This window comes from Tiliqua scincoides, chromosome 1 (assembly GCF_035046505.1).
Source record: "Tiliqua scincoides isolate rTilSci1 chromosome 1, rTilSci1.hap2, whole genome shotgun sequence".
NCBI lineage: Eukaryota > Metazoa > Chordata > Lepidosauria > Squamata > Scincidae > Tiliqua > Tiliqua scincoides.
In genome coordinates this window covers 228,686,829-228,711,622 of record NC_089821.1, presented here as the reverse complement: position 1 = coordinate 228,711,622, position 24,794 = coordinate 228,686,829, and the positions used below count along the sequence as shown (strand labels likewise).

Below are 24,794 nucleotides of genomic sequence, written 5' to 3'. Positions count from 1 at the left end.
AACAACGTATTCACCTTCTTTGAACGGAGAGGACTATAACTTCAAAACCACTTAGAAATACACTATCTGAGAATCAGAGAATATGGGGCAAAACTAGGGCCAAAGGGGGATATGTGAACACTAAGGAAGATGGCTTTCCCCTATGTTGTACCTACAGTGCTGTGTATGCTGGTGCTCATGGATCCCTGATCCTACATCCATTGGAATCAGCTGTGAAACATCCTTTTGCTAGGTGTTTTTTTTAAGGCCAGAAGGAAAGCACCCAAATTGATTTCCTACAGGAAGTAGGATGTAGAATTCTTGTTCAGTTATGTCTACCGACTGCAAAATACATTGAGTAAAATCAGGTATACATTCGGATGTGTATGTGCTGATCTGCACTCGTACTGATCCAAGAGTTTGGCACCCTTGAAGGTATCAGTTGAGCCCCAGAATCACAATGAGGAAGGTCATCCACAACTGAAAGCTTTAATCTTTGTTGGATACAGATATAACCATAACTCACAGTGCACTGACCATGCCCTAGGGGCCCTCATTGAAAGGGGCCTGGCAAAGACTATTCCCATTTTTCAAGTGAGGTTATGACTACAACTACATGGCCTTCCAACTCACACTACCCGGAAAACATTATGGTTTTTCCAAATACTTCATTTCCAATACATGTTTCAAAACCCAAGCAAATACTTGGCATAAAACCATTGACATTTTGTCAACAACATACTGAGATGGGGGGAGGGGAGAATGTGAATGTAAAGACCACAACAGGCTAGAGAAATTAGAACTGAACAGTTCTTTAAATCTAGCCTCACCTATTTCGGTTCCATTTACACACCATGGATCCAAGGGTTCCTAGTGGCATACAATGTTTCAGCCAACATTCTCAGAATGTCAATCCTGTAGATCCAGCTAAAGAAAGCTTAATTTGGCCCACTCCTTTTTAAATACTCCAGACAATGAATACTCAATAATATCGCCTTCCTGTCCCTAGAGTTTCACTAATAGTACTAGTTCTAACTGCAAGAATGTAAGTGCACTGTTAATATTAGAGAGGAAGCCCTTAGTTTATACAGCCATCACAGTTAACTGCAGGTTGAGTCACAAAAGGCTCATTTACTTTCTGATCTTCCTTCAGGGAAGCTGCCTGGTCGGAAATTGAAGAGAAGGACAATTGGTCATGCTCTACTATGTTTACTTGGTCCTCTTCCTTATCCTTCTTCACATAGAACATTTTCCTAAACTTTTTTAGTTCATGAAGTTCACAGAACGTCTCTAGAACCACCAGCATTGCAATGAGGCCCAGCAACAGGTAACCTGGAAATGAAGGAAAACAACGCTTAAAGTACAAGTTGGGGAAATGCACATTACAACAATGCTCTAACTTGGAGATTATCTCAGGTGCAAAGGGATGCATGATTTGGACTCAAAGCTATTATGAAGCTAAGGGCCCAATCCTATCCAACTTTCCAGCACCAGTGAAGCTACAGTGCAGCCCCAAGTTATTTATTATTATTATTATTATCATTATTATCATCAACAGTATTTATATACCGCTTTTCAACTAAAAGTTCACAAAGCGGTTTACAGAGAAAAATCAAATAACTAAATGGCTAAAAACTAAATAACTAAATGGCTAAACTAAAGTTAAAGGAATAAATGTTCCCATAACTTGAGGAAGCCTCTGTGACTGCCTCCCCACCACACTGCAGTGAACGCCCCATTCACACAGCTGCTCTGGCACTGGAAAATTGCTTAGGATTTGGCCCTAAGTCATGCCATATGGAGAGGTAAAATATCTGCAGAGGACAGATATGCTGTGTATATAAACTGCAGCTCACCAGGTCCTTACATATGACCCATGGCACCTATAGCATTTAGATTTATTATATTTGCATCTTGACTTTTCCCATGAAAAGAAGAATATTTTAGCCCCATGAGGTAGGTTAGGCTGAGAGTTAACAATATGCCCAAAGTCATACTGTGTGTCTGATAGCTGGTGAGCTATAGTTTTGGAGCTCCAACTGTTTTGGAGCTGAGCTTATGTACATCCAAAGGCATTACACTTTCCCTGCTGTGGGGAGCCCTGCCAGAAGTCGTGCCAGGCTCCCCGTACCCCAGGGAGGCTGCAGGAGGCTTGGGTAAGTACACCCAAGTCCCTGCAGCCCCCTGAGCGGCACGATCCTGGGAATCGCGCCTCTGCCTTCCCCCCGCCTCTAGGCTGCCCCCGCCCCATAAGGGGGCAGAGACCAGGGCCCTCAGGCTGGGGCGTCGCAACGCCCTAGTTTGAATAGCACTGGCTTAACTCGATGGAATTTAGCAGGAGTTTTTTCTTAATCACGCCGGGTCGCGGAACGGAACTCACACGTATAAATAGGCACGACCTGTATGTGCATTAATCTACTGTAGAAAGTGCTGTATATATGTATGGGAAGTGTAAAATATATGTTTGTGTAATGGATAGCAAAAGAATATAGTGAAGAGAGTCACTGTGCCTCATTTTCCCAGCAGGTTCAATGCATTAAGTGTATTTACTGCTGCAAAAAAGGGGGAACAACGGGAAGATGCAGCTGACAGTTGCTAAGAGCCAGGACTTTGTGGAGGTAGCAGTGGAAGTGTTCCCTCTTAGCCATGAACATGGGATATAGCAAGGAGCAAATACTAGAAAAACTCTCCAACTCCAGTTGGCTACTGGGGAAGTGCACCTTGTCCTGCCTTCTGGAGTTTGTTACATGAAAAAAGAGTTCCGTACCCTTGCTAACCAGTTGCCCTGCTAGATCAAAGTACCAAGTAGGAGTCTACCTAGTCCAGCATCTTGCAGCCAACAATGGCTAGCCAGATGTCTCTGGCAAGCTCAAAGCAGAGCATGTATACCCTCTACATCATCTTGTATATTCACAAATATACTGCCTTTGACCATCACAGTTCTATGTAGCAATTCTAGCTAATCATAGCTTATTAACACACTTTCCTTCATGAACTTATCTAATCCTTTTCTAAAGCCATGTAAGGTTCTGGCCACCTCCAGTATTCTGAAATTGCCTAGGCACACTATAGTAGATTCATTCTCACTTTATTACAGTAGCTCTATAAGAGGGCAAGTGGTCCTTGGACTGATCACTACAGCTTTGATCCAGAACTCGCTTCGATCAATAGACTCTAGTTGACTTGAGACTCTTTAACAGAACTGTAAGGCATGCTTTCCATAGCAATCAGGACTTTGGAATACTGAAACTGAAGTGTGTATTATTTCATACTTTTTACACACACTTAACAGGAGTGTGATAACCTGTTTATTTACCATATTTCTATCCCACCTTTCTCCCTCCAAGGGGAGCCAAAGCAGCTTAATCCCTTTTGCATTTTATTTTATTGCTTATATGCTAAACTAACTATTTATTACGGGGGGGGGGGGGAACATAGCAACAAGAGGTAACAAACCTCTGAAAAATGCTCAGTGAAGTGTTTCTTATTTATACCAAGAGTTTGCTACTCACATGTAATTCCTATTTTATACAGCTCTCTGAATTTTTGGTTATAACCTTCACCAGGAACATAGTCACCAAGGCCAATGGTACTCAAAGAAATGAAGCAAAAGTAAAACGATTCCAGAAAGTTCCAATCATCTTCAAGGACAGAAAATATCGCTGCTGGGATGAAGAAAAAGCACGAGACGGTAACAAAGCCCAGAAGCACTGCATGGATGATGGCAACAATCTGCTTTGAGAAGCCCCAGTGAACGTGGAAATACAGCACAGGCCTCCTGGTGACGTGGACTATAATGCGTTGCACCACTGCTGTTAGGAAAAGCAGCGTAAAGGGGATTCCAATGACAGAATAGATGATACAGAAGGCCTTTCCTCCATCTGATAAAGGCACCGTGTGACCATAACCTGCAATATAGCAAGAAGAGTAGATATGAGGCTTGGAAAAACACAGACACTTTGCAACACAGTGCATCATTTTTCATTTTTATGTGACTGTCCACAAGTTGTTAAAGGATATGTTTCATGGAGTTTAAAAAAGATGAAGAAATGCATCTTTAAATCAGAGGAGCTATTTCTCAATATTTCCTTCAAACATATTTCTCTGCTAGGAATAATAGAACCATGCACAGGGGCAAATGGTTTCTTAAAAAATTTCTACACAAGCCACTCACTCTTGAAACTAAAAAACATAGTGTTGCCTCAGCAGTCAGAGGACATAGTCAAATAAAAGTTTAGCTGTGCCACTCTCTCACTGTAAATGTATATAGGAATGGCAGCCACTATTGTCTATGCAACTACAAACACAATTCTGAGTGCCAGCTGACCTGGTGCGGGCCCCCTACGCCAGCTTAGGAGTGTCGCAAACATGCTGTAAGGCACATTTGCATCTCCTTGTCAGTCAGCTGGGCTGGCACAGAGACCTGCGCCAGCTTCCTGAGACCAGATCCAGCCTCTGTGCCACCTGGAGCTGGTGAGTTCATGCCAGCCAAGGGAGGTTAGAGCAGGGGGTGGGAGAGGGTGGTGGGAGGGCAGAACAGGGGCATTTTTGGGTGGGGGGAGGGTGGGCTGGCGGATGGACCAGACCTAGGAAAGGGGGAGACTGGCATCAGCAACTTAGGCAGGATCCTAACCTCCCCTCTTGGCCAGCCCAGATTTACATAATCAGCTACTTCACTGGCAGAGATTAGAGTAGCTCCATGGAGTGGCTGGTGTGTGACACAGGGTAAGGGGATAAATATCCCATTACTCTGAGTTGTGGCGCAGCCACTTCCTAACTTGTGCTGGATACAGCGCAGGCCACTTGACCTGCCTGTTTCAGAATAGGTTAGGATTGGGCTACCTATAACATGATTTCATGTGATGTGAATATGTATAACCAGGGGAACAACACTACCAAATCTACCAATTTACAATCTACCAAAAATAGCTGTTGGGCAAAAACCAGTCATTTAAATTTGGTGTGAGTTTTGTTCTGGTTTCATTTTTCCACCTACTTCTCCTGTCTGTTTGCTGATAATCTCAGTATGGATGGTTTTTGTCATTCTCTTCCCCACCCTGCCACATCCCCAGAAACTTCAGACAATCCTTTCCTATTCTTAATGCTATCTTTAAAGTGACTGCAGTCAACCATAATTTCATGCATTGGCCTTATGATGCTGGTGGCATGCTTCCCCACCATGGTTGTGATGGGCAGTTCGAGTCCCCATGATGGAGCAGGACATGCATTATTGTCCTGGAGCAGGAGCAGGAGCAGGAGCAGACATGCATTATTAAGTAAACTTGTGTTAAAAACATGTGAAAGTAGTATCTGCTACATCACCAGAGAGAAATGCATGTTCGCTTTTTTTCCAAAACAGAAATGACTAAGTGGAGGGCAATGACACCAGCCCTTCCTAATAAGGTATACTCTTCCATGCTTGCTTTCCTGCTCAGCTTGCATTATACATGAACTCAGCACGCAGTGTCAGCTCAGGATGAACCATCACAATGTAAGAGCCTAATTAGCAAGTCTATATGAAAACATGCACTCTAGTCACTCATAAGAAGATGAAGAGGAAAAAAGACTGCAAAATCACTGTGACTGCAGCTATTTCTTTAAGCATGTTAAAAAGGCCAAATTCTGAATTCTGCACCAGAAATAGTGCTCTTCATTTTGTACCTGGGCAGTCAGTGAGCAAGCTGATTTTTTTAAGTCTCAATGATAATGCTAGTCCTGCTACTCCACACATAAAAAAAATCATTGTTCATTTTTTTCAATTGTTCATTATGACACAATATATATATATTACATTAAGAATACAGTTTTATATTAAGTATTAATATAAATATGTATGTAATATTTACATATTTATGTATTAATATACTCATTAACACTTAATTATTAATAAGTATAAATATTACTATAACCATAAATTTATTTATAAGTATAGGTATTATATTAAGGGCCATTTAGTTGTTTGACTTTCTCTGTAAACCACTTTGTGAACTTCTTTTGCTGAAAAGCGGTATATAAATACTGTTAACAACAACATTTAAACAGTGTAAGCCCACAGTATCCATGGATTTGGGACCCATAGATTTCAATATCTGCAGGTCCCCGAACCTGCAGGTCCAACCCCCATGAACCCTCTCGAAGCGAGGTCACTGCTCTGCTTATCCCTGTGTTCCAGTTAGAGGAGAGTTAAGAAGGGACATTGGCTCAAGCACAGTGTTCACCAGCTGTGCTTGGGGAGAGTCAGTGTAAGAACATACATACTATCAGAGTACCCCTTTGAGTTCAAGAGGCTGCAGTTCCTCCTCAAGGTCTCCTTTGCTATGACCATCAACAAGTCCCTGGGCAGTCGCTGAAAGTGGCAGGGACTGACTTGAGGGAGGGCTGCTTCACACATGGGCAGTTCTACATGGTCTGCTTCATACTGAGCTCACCCAGCAGCCTGGTGATCCTAGGACTTGAGGAGAGAACCACCAATATTCTGTACAAAGAGGTCCTTGAGTAGAAAACCAAAGCTCATAGGTATTTTTTGTGATTTTTTTCACTACAATCTTCTCTTGGTATTTCTTCATTAAATGTTACATTTTGAATTTCACTTCATCATTTTTCTGCATCAACATGCTTTGCTTTATTCAAACTACATATACTTTTTCTTAATTTGTTTTCCTTTACTTTTGCAAATACCTTTACAAAGCATGGGTACTATGCTGTTATAGCACAAAACCAATTCAAAATACAAAAATAACAATTTTAAAAAATGTGATAGAACTATGACTTTCAATAATTACAGGGTGTTGCCTTGACATGGGGGTAGTTGTGCTAAATTGCAATTGCAATCAAAGGAAAGTTTATTGGAGTCAAAACGAATTTAAAGTAGTTAAAAACCACAGCAAAGCAGGGGTATCATGCTAGTCAATGCATATACATTGAAAAGACTTCCCATGAATGAATTTGGGTATCCATAATGACCCAAAGATATCAGTGAGAATGTTAACTCAGTGAAAGGACTGAGGTGTAAACTTTTAATTAAAAAATTCCTACCTCTAAGTTATCGAAGCCATTCTTGAGTGTTGTTTTGAAGACTTCCTATATAGCCTTAGCTGCTCAAACCTAACATTATGCAAGTTGCCAATTTTTAATGACTTCTCTGCTCTTAAGCCTTTAACTGTAGGTTACAGAAAGTAAAGCAAGTGAATGTTTTTCCATCATGACTTCTCTCTGCCAGGAAAAACTTCACCTTTTTAAATGTTGCATATTTAGGACTATATCTGTATATGTAGCCACCCAAGCAAATTGTCATGAGTTTCAAATATTTTCCCCAGACTGGCCTCCTGAATACACAATGAAACAGCCATGGATGTCATGGTTTACTTCATAAACTGGACCTAATTCCTTATGTTTATTTAAATCAGATTCATTCTGATAATTAATTCCAAAAGCAGGAATAAGAACAGGACTTGGGAATCCAAATACACAATCCAAAAATAGTAACTTTTATTACCTTTTGTTTCTGAGCATGCCAAGTTATAAAATTTTTGTAAACAAAGTTATAAAATAGGGTAAATTATTAATGGGCATTCTTTGTAAATATTAACATTCCGTTTGACAGTCATCTTGACCTTCCCGTATTACCAACTAAACTAGGAAAGAGAACTACATTTCTGTGCAAAGAACCCCTAATCAATCAAAATGGCAAAAGCTTTCAAAGCCAGACTTCAAAGGTTCCTTTGAGAATTCAATCTGGAAAACTCCCAATGTAGTCATTTATTGGTTTTCTTGCCTGCTAGGCAGCAAATAGTTGACCTGTTATCAGGCTGAAATGTCTACTAACAAGCGGCGGTTGTTGTCTGGCACAGCTCAATCAATAAATAGCACCTAACTACAAAGGTATTTACAAGGAATACAAAAGGGTTCTGAAGGAAGCAGAATGACTAGTATTATCCAGTAAGTCCAACATTACAAGACAAACTGTCTATTTCAATGTGCAGCTTGCCCTATCCTAAAAAACTTAGGCTGTGGAGTAACATATGGATATATAGCATGAAATATCAGCATTTACTAAAAATGTACATTAAAACCAATCAGGCCCTGCTCTTAGTTGTGCCTCCTACAGGTAACAAAAAGCACATGGGTATGCAAACACAAAACTACTAGTTATCTTGCCTAGCACAGAACATAGCGGAATTTGGAGAGTCAATTGCTTCTCTGAGGCATAAAGATGAGTTTAAATCTTATAATTATTCATCCCCTGTAGCATCATTTACAAATGTGCATCAGTTTTTAAAACTCATCCTAATTAATTCAAGCTCCTGAAAAATATTGCTCATTCCTAGCCCACTGAGGCAAGTGCCAGCTGTGGACATTGCTCCTGCTGAGGGAAGCACCTGTGCAGGATGGTGACTCAGCCTGAGAAGAACAAATGTCAGGTGCAATTAATCCAAATCAGGCTTCCAGTAGCGATATATGGCATCTATCACCAGCTTACAAGCAGTATGATTTGGTCAACAGCGTGACAGTAATACATTGCAATCTACTGATGTATTTAATAAATCAAGTATCTAACCAGTCAGGAATGTTATATAGCTTAGATGAGTTATTTCTTCCTGTTAGATGAGTTGCAGGAGATCCTAATGCTCATCCTGTTAGATGAGTTGCATGAGAGAAGGATGGCAAGGAATGATGCACAAACTGTTTAAACCAGGAATGCTTTGATTTTAGTGCCTGCAGGGAAAATTAGTTGAGGAGCTGTGGCTGCTGCACACTGACAAGCAACTGAAAAAGCAAAATCCAGGAGCAAGTGAAAGAACATAAAGGGCCCAAACCTGCTCCTCCCACACAGAGATTGGTGTGTAGAAACCCTTACTGTGCTAGATCTGCAACAAACACCCAGGCCGTGGAAAAGCAAGCAGGTTTTCTATTCCTTTGTTTGAGAGATTCAGCAGCTCAGGTCCATCTGCTCACAGATTTTTAAAAAACTGGTAGAGCCTGTGCAACTCAGTGCTATGGGGAGTTAGGATTATGCTGCCCTTCTCACTGAACCCAGTGGGATTTATTTCTGTGTAGACATGCACAGGATTATACTGTAAACAACCAATCTCACAGACATAACTGCTACAGGGTTTTGATTTACATCTCCTTCTGAATGTCTGCATTTACAAATTACACCAGAGAAATGTACATTTGCATCACGGTTGTACTACAGTGTATATTACAGGGGGCTCCACATATGCAGATTCTGCATCTATGGATTCACTTATCTGTGGATGCAGGAGGGCCCCCAACCCCATCCTGCACTCCCCTCACCTCTGGAGAGTCTTCTGAGCATGGTGGAGGCCGCACATGTTCGCCTGTCCACGCGTCCATGGAGAAACTGCTACTTCTGGTTTCTCCATGGAAACTGAAAGTGACATTTTTAATGCCTTATAAGGCATTGGGAAAGCCCTCCAGTAGATGGGAGTGGGGCATCCCGCATATCTGCAGAGGGTTCCAGAACAGAACCCCTGCAGATACTGGGGCATGCCTGTAACTCCATCTTATCCACTGGAGTCACCAATGGGTAACCATCTGATTATCATGGCTGCAATCCTATAAACAATTATTTGGGAGTAAGCCCCAATTAAATAAAATGAGATTGACTTCTGAGTAAACATGGACAGATTTCTGCTGCACAAGTTTCTGGAAAATGCCATCAGCCTATTTTTGGAAAAAAAAAATGTATTTCAGATGACCTGAAAAGATGACATACACTGTACAGTACTCAAAATGTATCTCTGTGTAAAAGAGCTGACATACTCTTTTATCTGCAGAAATATACTATTTATTTGGTAGCTATATCTAGGAAGCCTTGTGAACTTCCTCCTGGAAGAGGTATACAAAGTGAATTTCAAAAGACAGCTTCTGACCTAAAGGTACATAATGTAAGCATGCATGTATGCATGTATGTTTAAGGACAAGGGGAAACAGAATGAAATGATAAGGTATTTTATATCTGTAGAAGTTTCATTAATTCACATCAAAGATTTTATCCAAAACAATATGAAAAGTATGATTGCCCAATTTATATATATTTGGACTATAAGGACTTCTTTACGTTAAAGAAGCAACAGAGAGTAAGTTACACCTGATTTTCACAGTGTACAGCACACATGGAAAACTCCAAATAAATCATTTGAAAATACACTTAGGGCACAATCCTAACCCCTTATGTCAGGGCTTTCCAGCCCTGACATAAGGGCAATGCAACTTTGAGGTAAGGGAATAAACATACCCTTACTTTGAGGAGGTCTCCATGAGTGACAACCAAGTGCAGGATGGAGCGCATCTCCCATTGGCACCACTATGCCAGTGCTGGAAAGCACTGACATATGGGGTTAGGATTGTGCCCTTAAATTGTTTTATGGGTGTATATACGACAGAAATACACCACACCAATTGAAAGTGCTTTCAGACCATCCACTTTTTCAATCATCATCACGGTTTGTCCCCAACAGTAATGTACAGTCTATACCATATTGCAGGGCTTTTCAAACTGGGGTGTCGCGTAAGCCCTGGTCACTTTCCCCTTAAGGGGCGGGAGCAGAGGCAGGGGGAAGGCAGCGATGCGATCCCCAGGATCGCCTCACTAAGGGGGCTGCAGGGACTGGCATTTACTTACTAGTCCCTTCAGCAGCCTCCCAGGGGTGCTGCGCAAGGGTCTGCAGGGCTCCCAAATCTTGAAAAGTGAAAGCACAGCTATCATGTTCCACTTCTGGTTTTGTGGAAGTGGAGCGCAATCGCTGTGCTTTCACTTTTCAAGACCTGGGGAGCTCTGCAGACACTCATGCAGGGCTTCCCGCACCACCGGGAGGCTGCCGCAGGGACTGGTGAGTGCATCCCAGTCCCTGCAGCCCCCTGAGCAACTCGATCCTGGGGATTACGTAGCTGCCTCGTCCCCCACCCCTGCCAGAACTTACTACGGTTCAAACTCTCCCTGAGAGTTTGAAAACCGCTGCCATATTGCAATAATCCATTTTTTTTTGTTAGATCAGTAATATCTTCTACAACTTTACAGTGAAAAAAGAGACAGTACTACAAATGTGATATATAATGTATCTTTTTGTCACATTCCACTAGTTTATATAGTTATTTCAGGTCTGAAGAATATCAGTCAGAAGATCCACTAAAATTCCTACCTTATCCCTATTTTCCTGTGCCCAACCCTTTAAATATCTAAACCAAGAGAAGGAAAACTCTGATCCCAAACCTCCACTGCCTTGTGGCTACATCCAGTTATGGAAAAGGCTTCAGGAGTCAACCTCGAGGCAAAATCCGGAGCCGGAGTCCCTGAAGCAGTTCATGGCTGAACACAGTCACGTTCTGGCAACTCCTGCGACGTCGCTGGAACCAGCCGTATTGACTTCTGCCTTTCCATTGGACCAGCGACGTGGAGAGGGGGGATTTGCTGCATGGGTAACAGTCTATCCTCCATATCTACTTTACCCAGGCTTCATGCACTGGAGAGGACACTCTGTTCCGGAACACTATTCAGAGTGCGATACCATAGTCTTCCAAGACTGAAGGAGGTGCCCAAACTTCTCAGAAATTTGGGAAGCACCAAATCTTTGCAAGGGTAGGGAGAAGGCAGCAATGTGATCCCCAGGATCATGCACTGCCATGGACAAAGGGTTTTTTTGTTTTGCTTTGTTTTTAACTTACTGTGGTTCCTGCAGGTCCTCCAGGGGGTTTGGGGAGTCTGCAGAGCCCTCTGCAAGGCTCCCTGCACCTTCAAACAGCTGAAAATACTGAGAAATAGCCACGTCTAGTAAAACACTTTGTTTTACCTAACAGGAATTTTTGAGTAAAAGTTTCCACCAACTGTGTGAGCTTCAGGCACCAACATACCACAGCTCTGCATGATGATGTCACATTATTTTAAAAAAATCATGAGAAGCATTATTTATCATAGTCTTACAGAATGTATTTATAAAAGTTAAGAATCAAGCAAGTGAATGAGGGCTTCATCCAGGAAATAGGCATTACAGTTGGAAAAACTCTTGGTTCTGTGAACTATGGTGCAGATATTGTATATCTGAAAATTCTGAATGGGACTGCACTTCCCCTGCAGGAGCCAATTCAAAGTTTGAGTTTCCTCCAAGATAATCAGATGACAGCAACAGTCAGGGACATTTAATCAGGTTAGGCTGGTGCACCAACTGCACCAATCAAACCTGATCTCAGTGGTCTATGCATTGGTGACATCAGGACTGGAGTACTGTAATATACTCTATGTGGGGCTGCCCTTGAAGATAGTCCAGAAATCGTAATTAGTACAGAATAAGTGGGCACAGACGTTTGGGGGTGAATGGGAGTGTGGTAGTCTGACTTTGTCAGGACGCTGCTGTACTACAGGTAGCTGCCTAGTTCATTTGTAGGTACCATTCAGTGTGTTTGTTTTGAACTTTAAAGCCCTTTGTGGCTTAGAACCAAAGTACCTGAAGGACCACTGTCTACGGTATGAAACAAGCATGCCCTAAGTCATTGGGGGGGGGGTCCTTCTACATGTGATGCCTTTAGCCAAAGCTAGGTTGGCAGTGACAAGGAGGAGAGACTTCTCTATGGCAGTACCATAGCTCTGGAACTCTCTCCCACTAGAGCTAAAAACAGCTCTTTGTCTATTGACTTACTGGCGGAGGCTAAAAACCTTATTTTTTCATTTCAGCTTGTTCCCTTTAATTGTTGCTGCTGAGCTCCCCCTCCAAAAGGGGCATAAGGTGCATGTTTCTATTGTTTTTATTGTACTGATTTTATTGTATTTTATTGATGTTTTTGATTGGTTTTGGGTTTTTTTTAATGTTGTCACCTGCCTTGGGCACCTTAATTTTAAGGCATAAAAATAATAGATTGCCTCCAGGGAACAACGAAAGGAAACTTAAAAGAGTTTGTTCCTGAAGATCACAAATTACTATCATGTAAAGATAGCTCCGACAGTGAGTATTTGTTGGAACAGTAACTTTGGTGAATTTATTTTCAAGGCTATATTAATTAAGACTATGTGTTATCTCCTTCCCTTTTAAAATGGAAATCATTAAAAACACTGCAAACTGCTCCCCATGTTTTTGAAGAGTTACTCCTGTTATCAGCTGGGGTGCAATGGAAATATGAGGTGCTTTCTAAGAAGGCTAAAATACCAGAATCCTGTTAAATATGACTGGAAAGTCAACATTCTCAGTTTAGGCATTGCAATCTGTGAGTCAATTTTCAAAAACACCTCTCATGCTTATGAAGCCTTGTTAAAATGTCTCAGTGACTCACTTTCCTGCACAGTGAATTAACACACTAATTGCACCCAGGTACAGCTTTTTTCTTTTTCTTAAAACAATATTATTAACATTACTAGTCTTTACCAAAGGAGATACATTTTAAAATCTGGTGAAAGAAATTTTTACCATTTATATGGTAAAGTTTTTTATTTTTATCTTTTTTCCACTTCGACCTTTTCTTTTACTATTTTAAACTTTGACTATCTGCTAGTCAGGCAAACTGAAAGCTAAAAAACCAAAAAGGAAAGAGATGTGAAACTACCGGTAGGTAGCATAGCTAAAACAGCAACCGATGTGACGCAGAACAAGGTAAAGCACCCACCTCTTCTATTTCTTGCCTCTGCCTCTAGAAAACTCCTTATATACTTTTTGCCACATTCATTTGCTGATGCAAGTTTACATTAGTGCTTCGAGGATAGACTCACTCCTACAACTCTTAGGGTGTGGTCCTAGGCAACCCTACATTCCTTTACATTCCCTAATCCCAAAGCCCTTTGGTGCTGGAAGAAATGAATAGATCAGGGGTGTTAAATGTTTCATACAGAGCCCTGAAGTTAGCATTCATGGCCTGCCTGCTGAGGGCCAAAGTGACATCATTAAGCAGATGATGGCCAGAAATGAACATTTTGTTCTTACCTAGGAAGTCATTAGCTGCAAATGACAGAAGAGAAAATGTGCAAAGCTTGTTTATATTTTCAAGATATGAGAGAGCCAATCATCATGCTGGGAGAACCCAATGCAGCTTCCAGGGGCTGCATTCGCCCTGCAGGCCTTATGTTTTACACCCCAGAATACAGAGTTTCCCTCTGTGAACACTGACAGAAGCCCCTGATCCTATGCTCTGTTACTGCAATATAACATGGAATAACTCTTACACCCTGATCTCTCTCTCTCTCTCTCTCTCTCTCTCAGAATAGCTAAGTCCTCAGAATAGCTTCCTGGCCTGAAAAGACCTCTTGGAACTCCTAAATAACTCTTTAGGAGTAATCTCCCAGTGCAAAAGCACCAATGCTGAGGACTGCTGCCCCATTTGGGATTTCCTCACTGCTGTCAGAGTGAAGAGTCATATTGCAGCACTATCACTGAGAGCCCTGAACAGAAACTTTTGCTCTGCTCTCTCTATACTTATTTCTCTGTTTCTGAAATTGTTTGAACTATAGCATCTATGATTAGAGAGCCATGTATTTTATCCTATATTGTTGTGCATACAAATAGGGTTGCTTTTTCTTTTACGAGCCTCTGAAATCAGCAGTGGAGTTCTTGTGGGTTCTTTGTGGGTCTGACTACTGGCTGAGGTGTAGTTGTAGTTGGCAACCTTCAGTCTCGAAAGACTATGGTATCGCGCTCTGAAAGGTGGTGCTGGAACAGTCTCTAGTGTGGCTGAAAAGGCCGATTCGGGAGTGACAATCCCTTCCACACTGGGAGCAAGTGCAGTCTGTCCCTGGTCTATGGGCCTTCCTTCTTTGCCTCTTAGCCTCAGACTGTTGGCCAAGTGTCTCTTCAAACTGGGAAAGGCCATGTTGCACAGCCTGCCTCCAAGCGGGCTGAGGTGTGACTGGTGGGAGTAAGGACAAGAGCTTTCTATGACAGCATCCAGAATGGGGGGACACTACCTTCAGAGAATCATTTTGCCCCATCCTTGATAGTCTTCTGGCATCATTTAAAGATTTATTTTTATTTTTTTGCAAGCATTTGGTTTACCTTGTGCCTCATTTATTGTGCTCCCTCTTGGTTTTATGCTTAACTTTGCTGTTGCTTTGTTTTATTTTTAATTAGGAGAAAACACAGATACATAAATGAAGAGAATCTTAAGAGTTCAGGGCAAAAACAACCACAATTTACATCTAAAACACTGGGCCACAGCACACAGTAATGTGAGTCACACAAGCTATCCAGACTGATGAATTAGTTATGGGTGCGCTTCCTCTTTTCAGCCACACATGATGAGCAATTGGTTTTTCCATTGTAACAGAAACATAACACCCACTTGACCACACCAGGTCACCTTATTCAGAAACCAAGAGAAGTGCAGCAGCAAACTTGCATCAGCTCAGCCATCTTCTGAGCATTAATATTTGATGAGACTTGCAAAACTTACAGTTTCAGTGTATGAAAACGAGGCTTCTGAATTTTCCAAGTCTGCAGTTAAGATAAAAACACTGAAGCTAAACAGACTAGAACCTAGATCAGTTCTCCTATTGTTGCAAAATATTGGCTTTGAAACTTTTTCTTGTTGACTCTACACATCACATAAATGAGTGGCAAACCTGCTGACTCCTGGGTCAAAATATGATTTTCAGAAAGAAAAGCTTTACAGTAAAATACTTTGTATTTCCATGGGTATAAATGGAGATCAGAGGCACCAGAGACTTTCATTTTGGATAAAGGGCAAAGGTTGCTCTTCCTGTCAACAATCTTTGGAAACCTCTCTCTGCAGTACTTGAAAAAAATGCTTGACCACATTCGTTTTTTCACACATTTAGAGCTATTTAAAGGGTTCTTCTGGAAAGATTCAGAGTACTCAAACTGCCTGGGAACATGCAGATTTTTTTTTTTCCAATGGTACACTCTTCAACAGTAAGGCCCTCATATTATTCCCCATACAACCTAACGATCTAGTGACATCAAAAATTTGCCCTTAGAACTTGCCCTTCAAAATATGTGTCAGTATTTATCCACTCTTTCCCAAAGCTACCCATTCTAAGCTACCCTAGATAACAAGAATGTTCCAAGGGAAAAGATAGTATTTACTGCTGAATAACTGTGTTTAGAATTGGCCTGTAAATCTTTTTGACAGCATTTCAATATTTTAAACTGTATTTCTAGTTTCACATCAATAGAGGACATCTAATCAATGGTTGCCAACCTTCTTATCAAGAGGACCCAACAACAGAACTTTGTCTTTGCTCAAGATTCAGTTCCTCAATTAGCCCTGAGAACAAGAACCACACAAGAACACGCTGTTAAATGGAAACATGTAGCAAGTAGCCCTTGATTTTCCTGATCAGCAAGATGACACAGTATTACCTAACTTTTCATTCCTTGGAAGCCTGAGGCCATTGCTGCGTGAACACTGGTGAACTAGTAATATAAATACTGTGCTTTACATACAGTCTCAGGCTTTTGTGACTGATAGGATCAACAATATTAAAACTGTTCCGGCTTGATGGCCGCAATCCAATAAAAACTACAGTACCTCCTAACTTTTCACCTGCAGCTTTGGCAATCATTTTCAAAGGTATAGGAACACCAGAGTATAGGAACACTCCAAACCAGTGTTTTTCAAACTGGGGGTCAGGACTCGCTACGTGGGTCATGAGCCAATTTCAAGTGGATTCCCATTCATTTCAATATTTTACTTTTAATATATTAGTCTTGATGTTCCCATAGTATGTAACTGCATTTGGGGACATGTTACAGATCTGTACTTTTAACAGGCTACTATGTATATGTTTTTAACAATGATAGTCAATGGGACTTACTCCTGGGTAAGTGTGGGTGGGATTGCAGCCTAGGATTGTTAAAAGTTTTCCTGGTTAATGATGTCACTTCCAGTCATGACATCACTTCAGGTGGGTCCCAAAAGATTCTCATTCTAAACAGTGGGTCCCAGTGCTAAACATTTGAGAATCACTGCTCCAAACCAACAGGATGGTTTGGAGTCTGGTGCTCCTATACCTTTAAAAATGCTTGCCAAAACTGAAGGCAAAATGTCAGGAGATAAGAGTTTTTATTGGACCACAGCCATCAAGCCTGAACATTTTTAACATTGTTAGTAAATACTTTATATTTCTCAGACAAGTCACCTAGGGCTGATGAAGAGTTATCTACAACCCAAAAGCTTCCCACATTTAGAAACTCAAGTTAATAAAAATGCATCATTTCACTTGATTTATATTTCATGTGCAGCAAGAGCCAGCACAGCTCCCTAAGACATTTTCACACGTAATGCTAAGAAAACTTATTATCCTGGAATGCATTCACTGTGAATACTCATACCATGGGTAACAAAGCCGAATAGGGTCATATTTAAACTGCATATTATTTCTGAATTTTACATTTGAATTGTAGATGTAGGAAACGTACAAGCCTCTGTATTCATTTAAACATTACTCAGGAAATTGTGTAAAATATTTTCACCAATGACAATAAGGTACAAATTCTAACCAACTTTTTAGTACTGACATAGCTGTGCCATTGGGGCATGTGCTGCATCTTGCAGTTGAGGGGCAGTCTCTTACCTTGGAGCTGCATTACCCTTTCCTTGGTGCTGGAAAGTTGGTTAGGGCTGTGCCCTAAAAGTACCTTTGACTGTTTTCACAAGAGGCAACACAATATAGAACAGAAACTGATTTTTTTAGTCAATATAGATTTTATATTAATTTTCTTGAAGTCAATTTTAAACAAAAAACAATTTAACTGCACCTGTGAAAAAGCCCTTTTAGTGACTGTCATACTGTATGTACACATTTACATTGTCACTGTGGGGTAATGGTGGATGAGAGACTGAACATGTAGCATGCCCAGGGTGGCTTTCACATTGCATTATAGCTAAGTAAAATCTAATTTAAACCTCATGCCTGAATGGACCCTAGAACTCTGCCCTGTATTGTGGTTCACTCTGTAAACTCTGCCCGTGTTTAATTTCTAAACAAGCAGGTACCCGGTCTCTTGACATGATTGCAAGACATGTAAATTGCTGTGGAATATCAGCCCTCTAAGCCTACATGGTGGGCAGTGGGGAACCTGAGTTTACTTGTTCTGGGGGGGAAGGCACTTTGCAAGTGCTCAGAAGCTTCACTTGTTCCAGGTCTTATTCCAGGTACAGAAGACAGATTCAGGATTCCTGGTGAGCCCCGGAACGGACTGGCAGCCCAATCCTATGCATGTCTACTTGTAAGTGGGTTCAATAGTAGCCAGTGAGGCTTACTCCCAGATAAGTGGGGATGCTTGGATGGCAGCTCTACTCCCGCTCTGCTCAGTTATTTCCTGCATCCAGCTGGAGGCCTGGAAGAGCAAGTGGTGGGAATTCCTGCGAACCGCGTGACCAGATGCAACGGAGGCCGGAGTGCCTGGACCTTCAGCCACTGCACAGGAGAGGGGATGGGGGCAGGTGCAGCTCAGCCTTCCCTGCTGAGCCCCGATTCCCCTTTCTGTGCGACGGCTGGAGGTCCAGGCACCCCGCCCTCCACGGGATCTGTCCTGGGCGGGGGTGGAAAGTGCCCGGCATCCCTTGGCAGCGGGGCCCAGGCACGCGGCCGCTCCTTCCCTTCGGGAGCACTGCAGGGAGAGGGCCCGCCTTACCGGTGGTGGAGAGCACGGTGCTGGCGAAGAAGAGGGCCGAGGTGAAGTCCCAGTTCCAGTTGCCGGAGGCGTTGCTGAGCACGGACACGCCGTAGTTGCTGGCCTCCAGCACGCGCGCCAGGAAGCGCTCCAGCTGCTGCTCGGAGAGGCAGCCGTGCTGGTCCAGGAAGCGCCTCTTCAGGGTGCTCAGCTCCTGGCGCAGCAGGTCCTCGTGCGGCAGCTCCACCGACGAGAAGACCACGGCGCCGAAGACCAGGTACAGCAGGTAGCCCAGCACCAGCAGGCCGAAGCACCAGGCGGAGCGGTGCCTCTCCACCAGCCGCACGCACGAGCTGCCCGCCAGCGACTGCAGCATCTTCTCCCGCCAGCGCCCGGCCGCCTCCGCCAGCGCCAGCCCGCCTCGCGCCCGGCTCCTCTCCTCTCCTCGGCCGCGGGAGCAGCCAGGCTGCAGAGCTGGCTCCAGCAGGCAGCCGCGCGCCTCCTTCCTTTCCTGTTTCCTCCTTTCCTCCTTTCGGTAGCCCGAGCCTAGATGATGTGGCGCTCACGTGGTTCCCCGCTCAGGTAGCGGCAGGCAATGAATGGGCCCGCGCGTCAGCACAGGCTGCTGCCAGCCGGGAGGGGAAGGAGAGCCTGGCTGGACCACAGGAGGCATCGCCAGGACCCGGCGCCGTCGCCTTCCACGCTGGCCTCTGGCTCATCCCACCCCCTTTCTGGAGGGCGCAGGAGCTGCTTGCGCTGCCTTCTGCTGGAGGGCTCACGCCAGTAAGGCGCAGCAAGGAGGCCCGGGAACACACAGCCTGTGACCCTCAAGCCTAATCCGGACCAGTTTGCCAGCACTGCCAGTGTGGCGTGCACTGCACCCTGCAGGCCCTCCCCACGGTAAGGGCAGGGTTGTGAATCTTACCCGGGGTCTGCACTGTGGACAGGTCAGCGCCAGAAAGTTGGTTCGGATTGCGCCCTGTAGTGGAATTGGCCCATATTATTCCTATGGGGGCAGGTGGGAGGCTGGCACAAGCGCCTGGAAATCAGCTGCCCCCAATGGCACACTTGATCCCTGAAATTAGAGCCCTCTAGGATGGCCTTTACTTGAGCTTTTATTCAGATCTATAGCTGCAGTGGTGTGTGTGTGGGGGTCAGCTACTCCCAAGGCACCCCCAGCTAAGTGGGACATGCTATATAGCAGGGGTTCCCAAACCTTGCTGCGCCGCAACCTACCTTTGCCTCTGGGATGGGTCTTGATGCTCCTGCTGGTGCCAGAGTCCTGTCCTGGCCTGGCCACCCTCTCTACAGGCCTCAGAAGCAAACACAAAGTGGCTTCAGAGGGCCATTCTGAGGCCTGCAGAGAGGGTTACCAGGGCAGGAGACCCTCTGGTAAGTATTGGGCTTCCAGAATGCCTTCTATTTGGAGCCAAACCAGTGCAAGCGTGGGCAGGAAGACCCAGATTGTGACCCAATGTGCTTGGGCTCATGACCCACACTTTGGAAAGTGCTGCTATATAGCTTATCAGGTGTGATTCCCTTGATAAGAGGCTGCTGCAAATCACTACTTAGCATTATGGTGGTGTAGTTGGCTCTCTATGCTTCAAAGACTTTTAGAATGATATATGTATGCTCAACACAGCATAACCCCATCACAGCTTTATATGCCACTGCAGTTGCATTTAAAATAGAGTAGGTTGCAATGCCACCGTACTGCACATCACACTCTTTGTGTGGTTCTGGTTTGGCACCAGAAATGTCCAGCCCACTATAGTAATTATGACCAAAGGATGACTGCCTCACCTCTTTCTGTTTTAGAAGGAAGGTTGATGACATTTGTGGGCTCACAGTATGCCAAGAAACTCTTAGGAAGCAAAGTGCCTAAGAAAAAACAGCCATAGACACATTCACACAAGGAGGAAAGTGGGCACACAACCTCCTATGACACACTAGTACTGTTTGAATAGACCCATTGAGGACTTGCACTGCCCAAACTAGCATTCTGGCAGTGTGAGGTGCTTTAAGGTTATGTGAAAGCCAGACCAGTGCTGTAAATAGCCAGAGGTGTATCACATGTGGCAGTGGCTTTGGGAGACTCCACAGGCCCTAGTGAGCTGGTGGCAGGGGCAAGCTGTGGGTGGGGAGCGGGAGTAATGGGGCATGTTGGAGGAGAAATCAAGGGGTGAATATGGTGGCAGCAACTTGCTCCTAGATCATATCCCAAAAGCCCACCCCAAAATGCCCTCAGGCTCTCCTTGGTCTTACACCAGCAAAATGGCTGATGGGGGTCTGAGGTGATCAGGCAGCTTACCAGAGGGTAAGTATGTTTTTTTTTTAATTCCTGCAGTCTATCCTTCCCACCACCACCACTATAGCATGCAACACAGCCTCTGTTGGTGTGGCTGCATGCTATAACATCATGGGAGTAGGACTGAGCAATGGGGTTCTGTCTTCTGGTTTCACATCCCCAGAGTGACTGGCCTCATTAGGTATGGCTACTGCACAGTTTGAGCCACTTACTTGCTCTTTAGATTGCTTAGGGAATAAGCTTCTGGTTTATATCCAAGACAAGTCAGCTAGCTATGGTTGTGAGTGATATTTCACAAAAAATATCTCAAATAGAGATTGTATCACCATTTCCCTTTCCATTTTTACCTATGCAAACCAGATCATAAAGTGGAGGGCACATACATGGAAGAAAGATACCCATAGAAAGTCATGTAAAATGACTCACACAAACTCTATACTTGATAGGTAGCTTTGCCTCCATCTTCAGTACTACAAAAATCAGTAGTCAGTGTTGTCTAAAAGAGACAGACAGTTTCTAGGGACACACTCCTTCCTTAACCTTGCATTAGGAAAGCAAGCATTCCCTAACATTTCACCATAAATTTTTTTTGGCATCAACTCATGTATGAAATATCAAGTTGCTACACAAGATTAGAACTTTATACACCACTGAATTACTACAGAGGTTTAGTTATAACAGAAGTAATATTCCATCTATTACAATAACAATTTGCCCATCTTAAGCACAACCACAAATGCTCACATTTTAGGCTGTTACTTTCAGTCACATCACAAATTATCCTTGCTACACTGATCATGCTGGACTGACCACATTTGATCATGACTAGTTACAATACTCTGCATATTTACCTATAAGTAAACCTAGTTGAATTGGCTTGTGACACATACTCGGAAACAGAATCTTAGTTGGGAGAATCAAACTCTGTTATATGTGGTAATTATATACATATTTTTGGTAGTGATTCATAGGTCAAAGCATGCTTTCGTTGTTGATTTTACAATGTTGCTAGGAGAATAATGCTGAAGGGTAGTCTATAGGTGTGACTGTAGATGAAGCTGCAGCAAACCAGTTTGGTTTAATTGAACATTAACAGTTGGGCAATTCAGAAACATGTGGGAACTAAGTTGTTATTAACTGCAGGCTTACAAAGCCAACCATTTTCTCTCTCCTGCAATAGAACATAAGTATTCTACTTTTGTTCAGGCTATGACTATGATGTCAGTTGCACGTGCTTCCAAATTGTGTGTGGCAGGATTCAAGGAAGAAGGTAAAGCTCAGCTTACCAAAGAAAAGGGCAGTTCCAAGGACTCCTAAATTTAGATGGTTGTGAATAATCAGGTTCCTATTGTATCCTTCACCCAACAAAAGGACAACCATTGACTTTGTAGGAAAATGAAAGTTATAATGGATTCTATATTCATACAGCAGTTCCAACCTTTTCAGAATAAAAATTTTGAACTCAGAATGGTCCCCAAACTGGTGGGTCTGGCCTTTCCAGGGGAACTGGAAGAAGACCATTCTCCCTTAAGGGGTTTAGAAATGAGTGCCCTGATGGCACCACAGTAATTGCTCTCCGCCACTTCTGTGGACCTCCCCACTGCTGTAAATAGCTCTGATGACTGATTGGAGCCCACTTCCAGTTTTTGACTCAAAGGCTGCAAGCCTTCCACACCCTGTTGTAGACCAGTGCACCCCCCCCCAGTAGGTTTAAAAGCCCCTTGGTACTGGTGCTATTGCTGCCCCCCACCAGGACATACCAGGTTCCCAACTCCCGTGTAGAAGTTTGGGAACCACTGTAAATGCAAGAATCTCTACTATAGTATTTAGATTTTTAAAAAAACATTCACAAACAAAAGGGAAGTACCTGAATGTAGGCCATGGGTCAGTAGTTTTCTGAGTTGTGAAACTTTCACGAAAAATCCACAAACCCTATAGGGGTACTTCACAGTTCCAGGAAGCATAGGATTGGGCAGTAAGTCCACATGTCCACATGTAAGTCCCAGTGGTTCTCACACATTTAGCACTGGGACCCACTTTTTAGAATGCGAATCTGTCAGGACCCATCAGAAGTGATGTCATGACCAGAAGTGGCATCATCAAGCAGGAAAATTTTTAACAATCCTAGGCTGCAATCCTACCTACCTACTAGGTATAAAGAATATACATAGTAGCTTGTTAAAAATACAGGTGTATAACATTTCCCCAAATACAGTCACATACCATCGGAGCATCAGGTCTAATATATTAAAAATAAAATATTGAAATGAATGGGGACCCACCTGAAATTGGCTTGCGACCCACCTAGTGGGTCCCAACCCACAGTTTGAAAAACATTGCTATAGCCCAATCCTATCCTTTCCTCCACCATAGCATGCAGCTGTGCCAAAATGGGTTGTACTGCATGCTATGATGGGGGGGATGGCAGATCAAGAGGCTTGAAAGAAGTAGGGGAAAATCTCCCCATAAGCCTTCCTTTCACCAATGAGTTTCCTCAGACTTCTGCCAGCTGTTTAGCTGGTGTAGTTCTGAAGAGAGAAAAGGGGACATATCAGGCAATGAGGCAGGGGGTAGCATCCATTTCTACTAATGGCATGTAATGGAATGAAATTATAATTATTTAATAGCATGAAGGTAGATAATTGCATTTTGGTGGGTTTTTTCCTTGTAACAATGCATTTGAAGGTGACCCTCGGTATCAGTGGTGAGTCAAACCAGTGGATGCCAAATCAGTGAATACCGAGGTCCCACCTGCACCTGCACTGTATGTACACACGTATGGCTTAAAAAAATTTAGCCCAATCATGAAACCAAAATTCTATGACAAATTATAATCAGTTCTTCATTCTTTATATTTAAATTCTTCCCCTACTGTTGCACTTCAGGTGCAGGTAACCACTTTTTTTGTTGTTGACTTTGTTTCCAGGCTAGGGAAGCAGATTAAGGATAGTTCTAGTGGTATAACAGCTACAGAATGCATTCTTCAGTCTCTCCTTCAGGTGGTAATTGCAGGGTCTACAGTTGCTAGGCAACTGCAAGTCCACTTTCTCTTGCCATGGTCCACCAAATAACCAACAAAAGAGAACAGTGGAATGGAGCAACAAGGTGATCAACCCTACAGCTAATGACAAAGATACACCAATCTGGCTAGTTCTCAATATTTCATTTGATTTTTAAAGCATTATCGGCCTATTTCTTACTCTTTATTTCAAAGGACTGGCTGGTTAAATTCTAGGTATACATGGTGTTTGTTAACTACATGTTGTTGGCTTTCAAAAGATTATGTAAGTCACTGTGGCTGCCAAGTGCAGCTATAAACAGTAGATTAATCCATACTTTAATTCTAATGACTTTCCTTTAATAGTAAGTCCTGTGCTTTAAAACTTCTGTTTTCTTTTCCATATTTAAATGCAGGTCATTTCAATAGAGTCAAAATTCAGCTTTCTTCTGCCACACTAGATAAACAAGGACACCTCTAGTATTGCATCTTTGGAAGTTCATTTTGTGCATTAGTATGTATCACTTGCGGATAAAAATAAAAGTGAAACTGAAATAGAAGACAGTAATGTGAACCAAGAACTGTAGCACACTTTTAAAAAACTTATGCTGAGATAGTTTATACATTATTTAATGTATTTAAGAAGTACATTCTACTGACTCTCCTTGTAAAGGACAGGATGCATATGTTCCTATTATACTTTGAATGAACAGCAGTCAATAAACTTCACATATCATAAAAGTGTGACCTATGAAGTATATCAGAAACCTGAGCTGGAATGTTGTCCAGTTTTTGTATACCAATTTTTGTATACCAAGAATGAGTTGAAATTACTTATTTAGCCCCAACTGTAGCTAAATGTGAAGGCTTGTCCCCTCAGTCTGTTTGTAGGGTGGAGAAAGTTCCCACACTATGCTGACCATCCCTACCTTAC

General features: G+C 42.9%; 1 protein-coding gene across 1 annotated transcript; it reads right to left on the bottom strand.

Annotated features, from left to right (window-relative positions):
- Positions 1-1,057: 1,057 nt before the first annotated feature.
- On the bottom strand, positions 1,058-18,930 carry KCNK1 (potassium two pore domain channel subfamily K member 1). Its single transcript, XM_066611444.1, has 3 exons — positions 18,576-18,930; positions 3,492-3,887; positions 1,058-1,311 (listed from the first exon to the last, which is right to left on the bottom strand). Exons 1-3 carry the CDS (start codon positions 18,928-18,930, stop codon positions 1,058-1,060), a joined length of 1,005 nt encoding a protein of 334 aa, XP_066467541.1.
- Between the last annotated feature and the right edge of the window lie 5,864 nt (positions 18,931-24,794).

What these genes read in the sequence shown, in the direction of transcription:
- KCNK1 (XM_066611444.1), bottom strand. Translation starts at nt 18,930, where the DNA reads ATGCTGCAGTCGCTGGCGGGCAGCTCGTGCGTGCGGCTGGTGGAGAGG. An exon ending in CACCGTGCTCTCCACCACCG is followed by an intron (nt 3,888 to 18,575) that starts GTAAGGCGGGCC and finishes GCTATATTGCAG; the next exon opens with GTTATGGTCACACGGTGCCT. An exon ending in GTATAAAATAGGAATTACAT is followed by an intron (nt 1,312 to 3,491) that starts GTGAGTAGCAAA and finishes CTTCATTTCCAG; the next exon opens with GTTACCTGTTGCTGGGCCTC.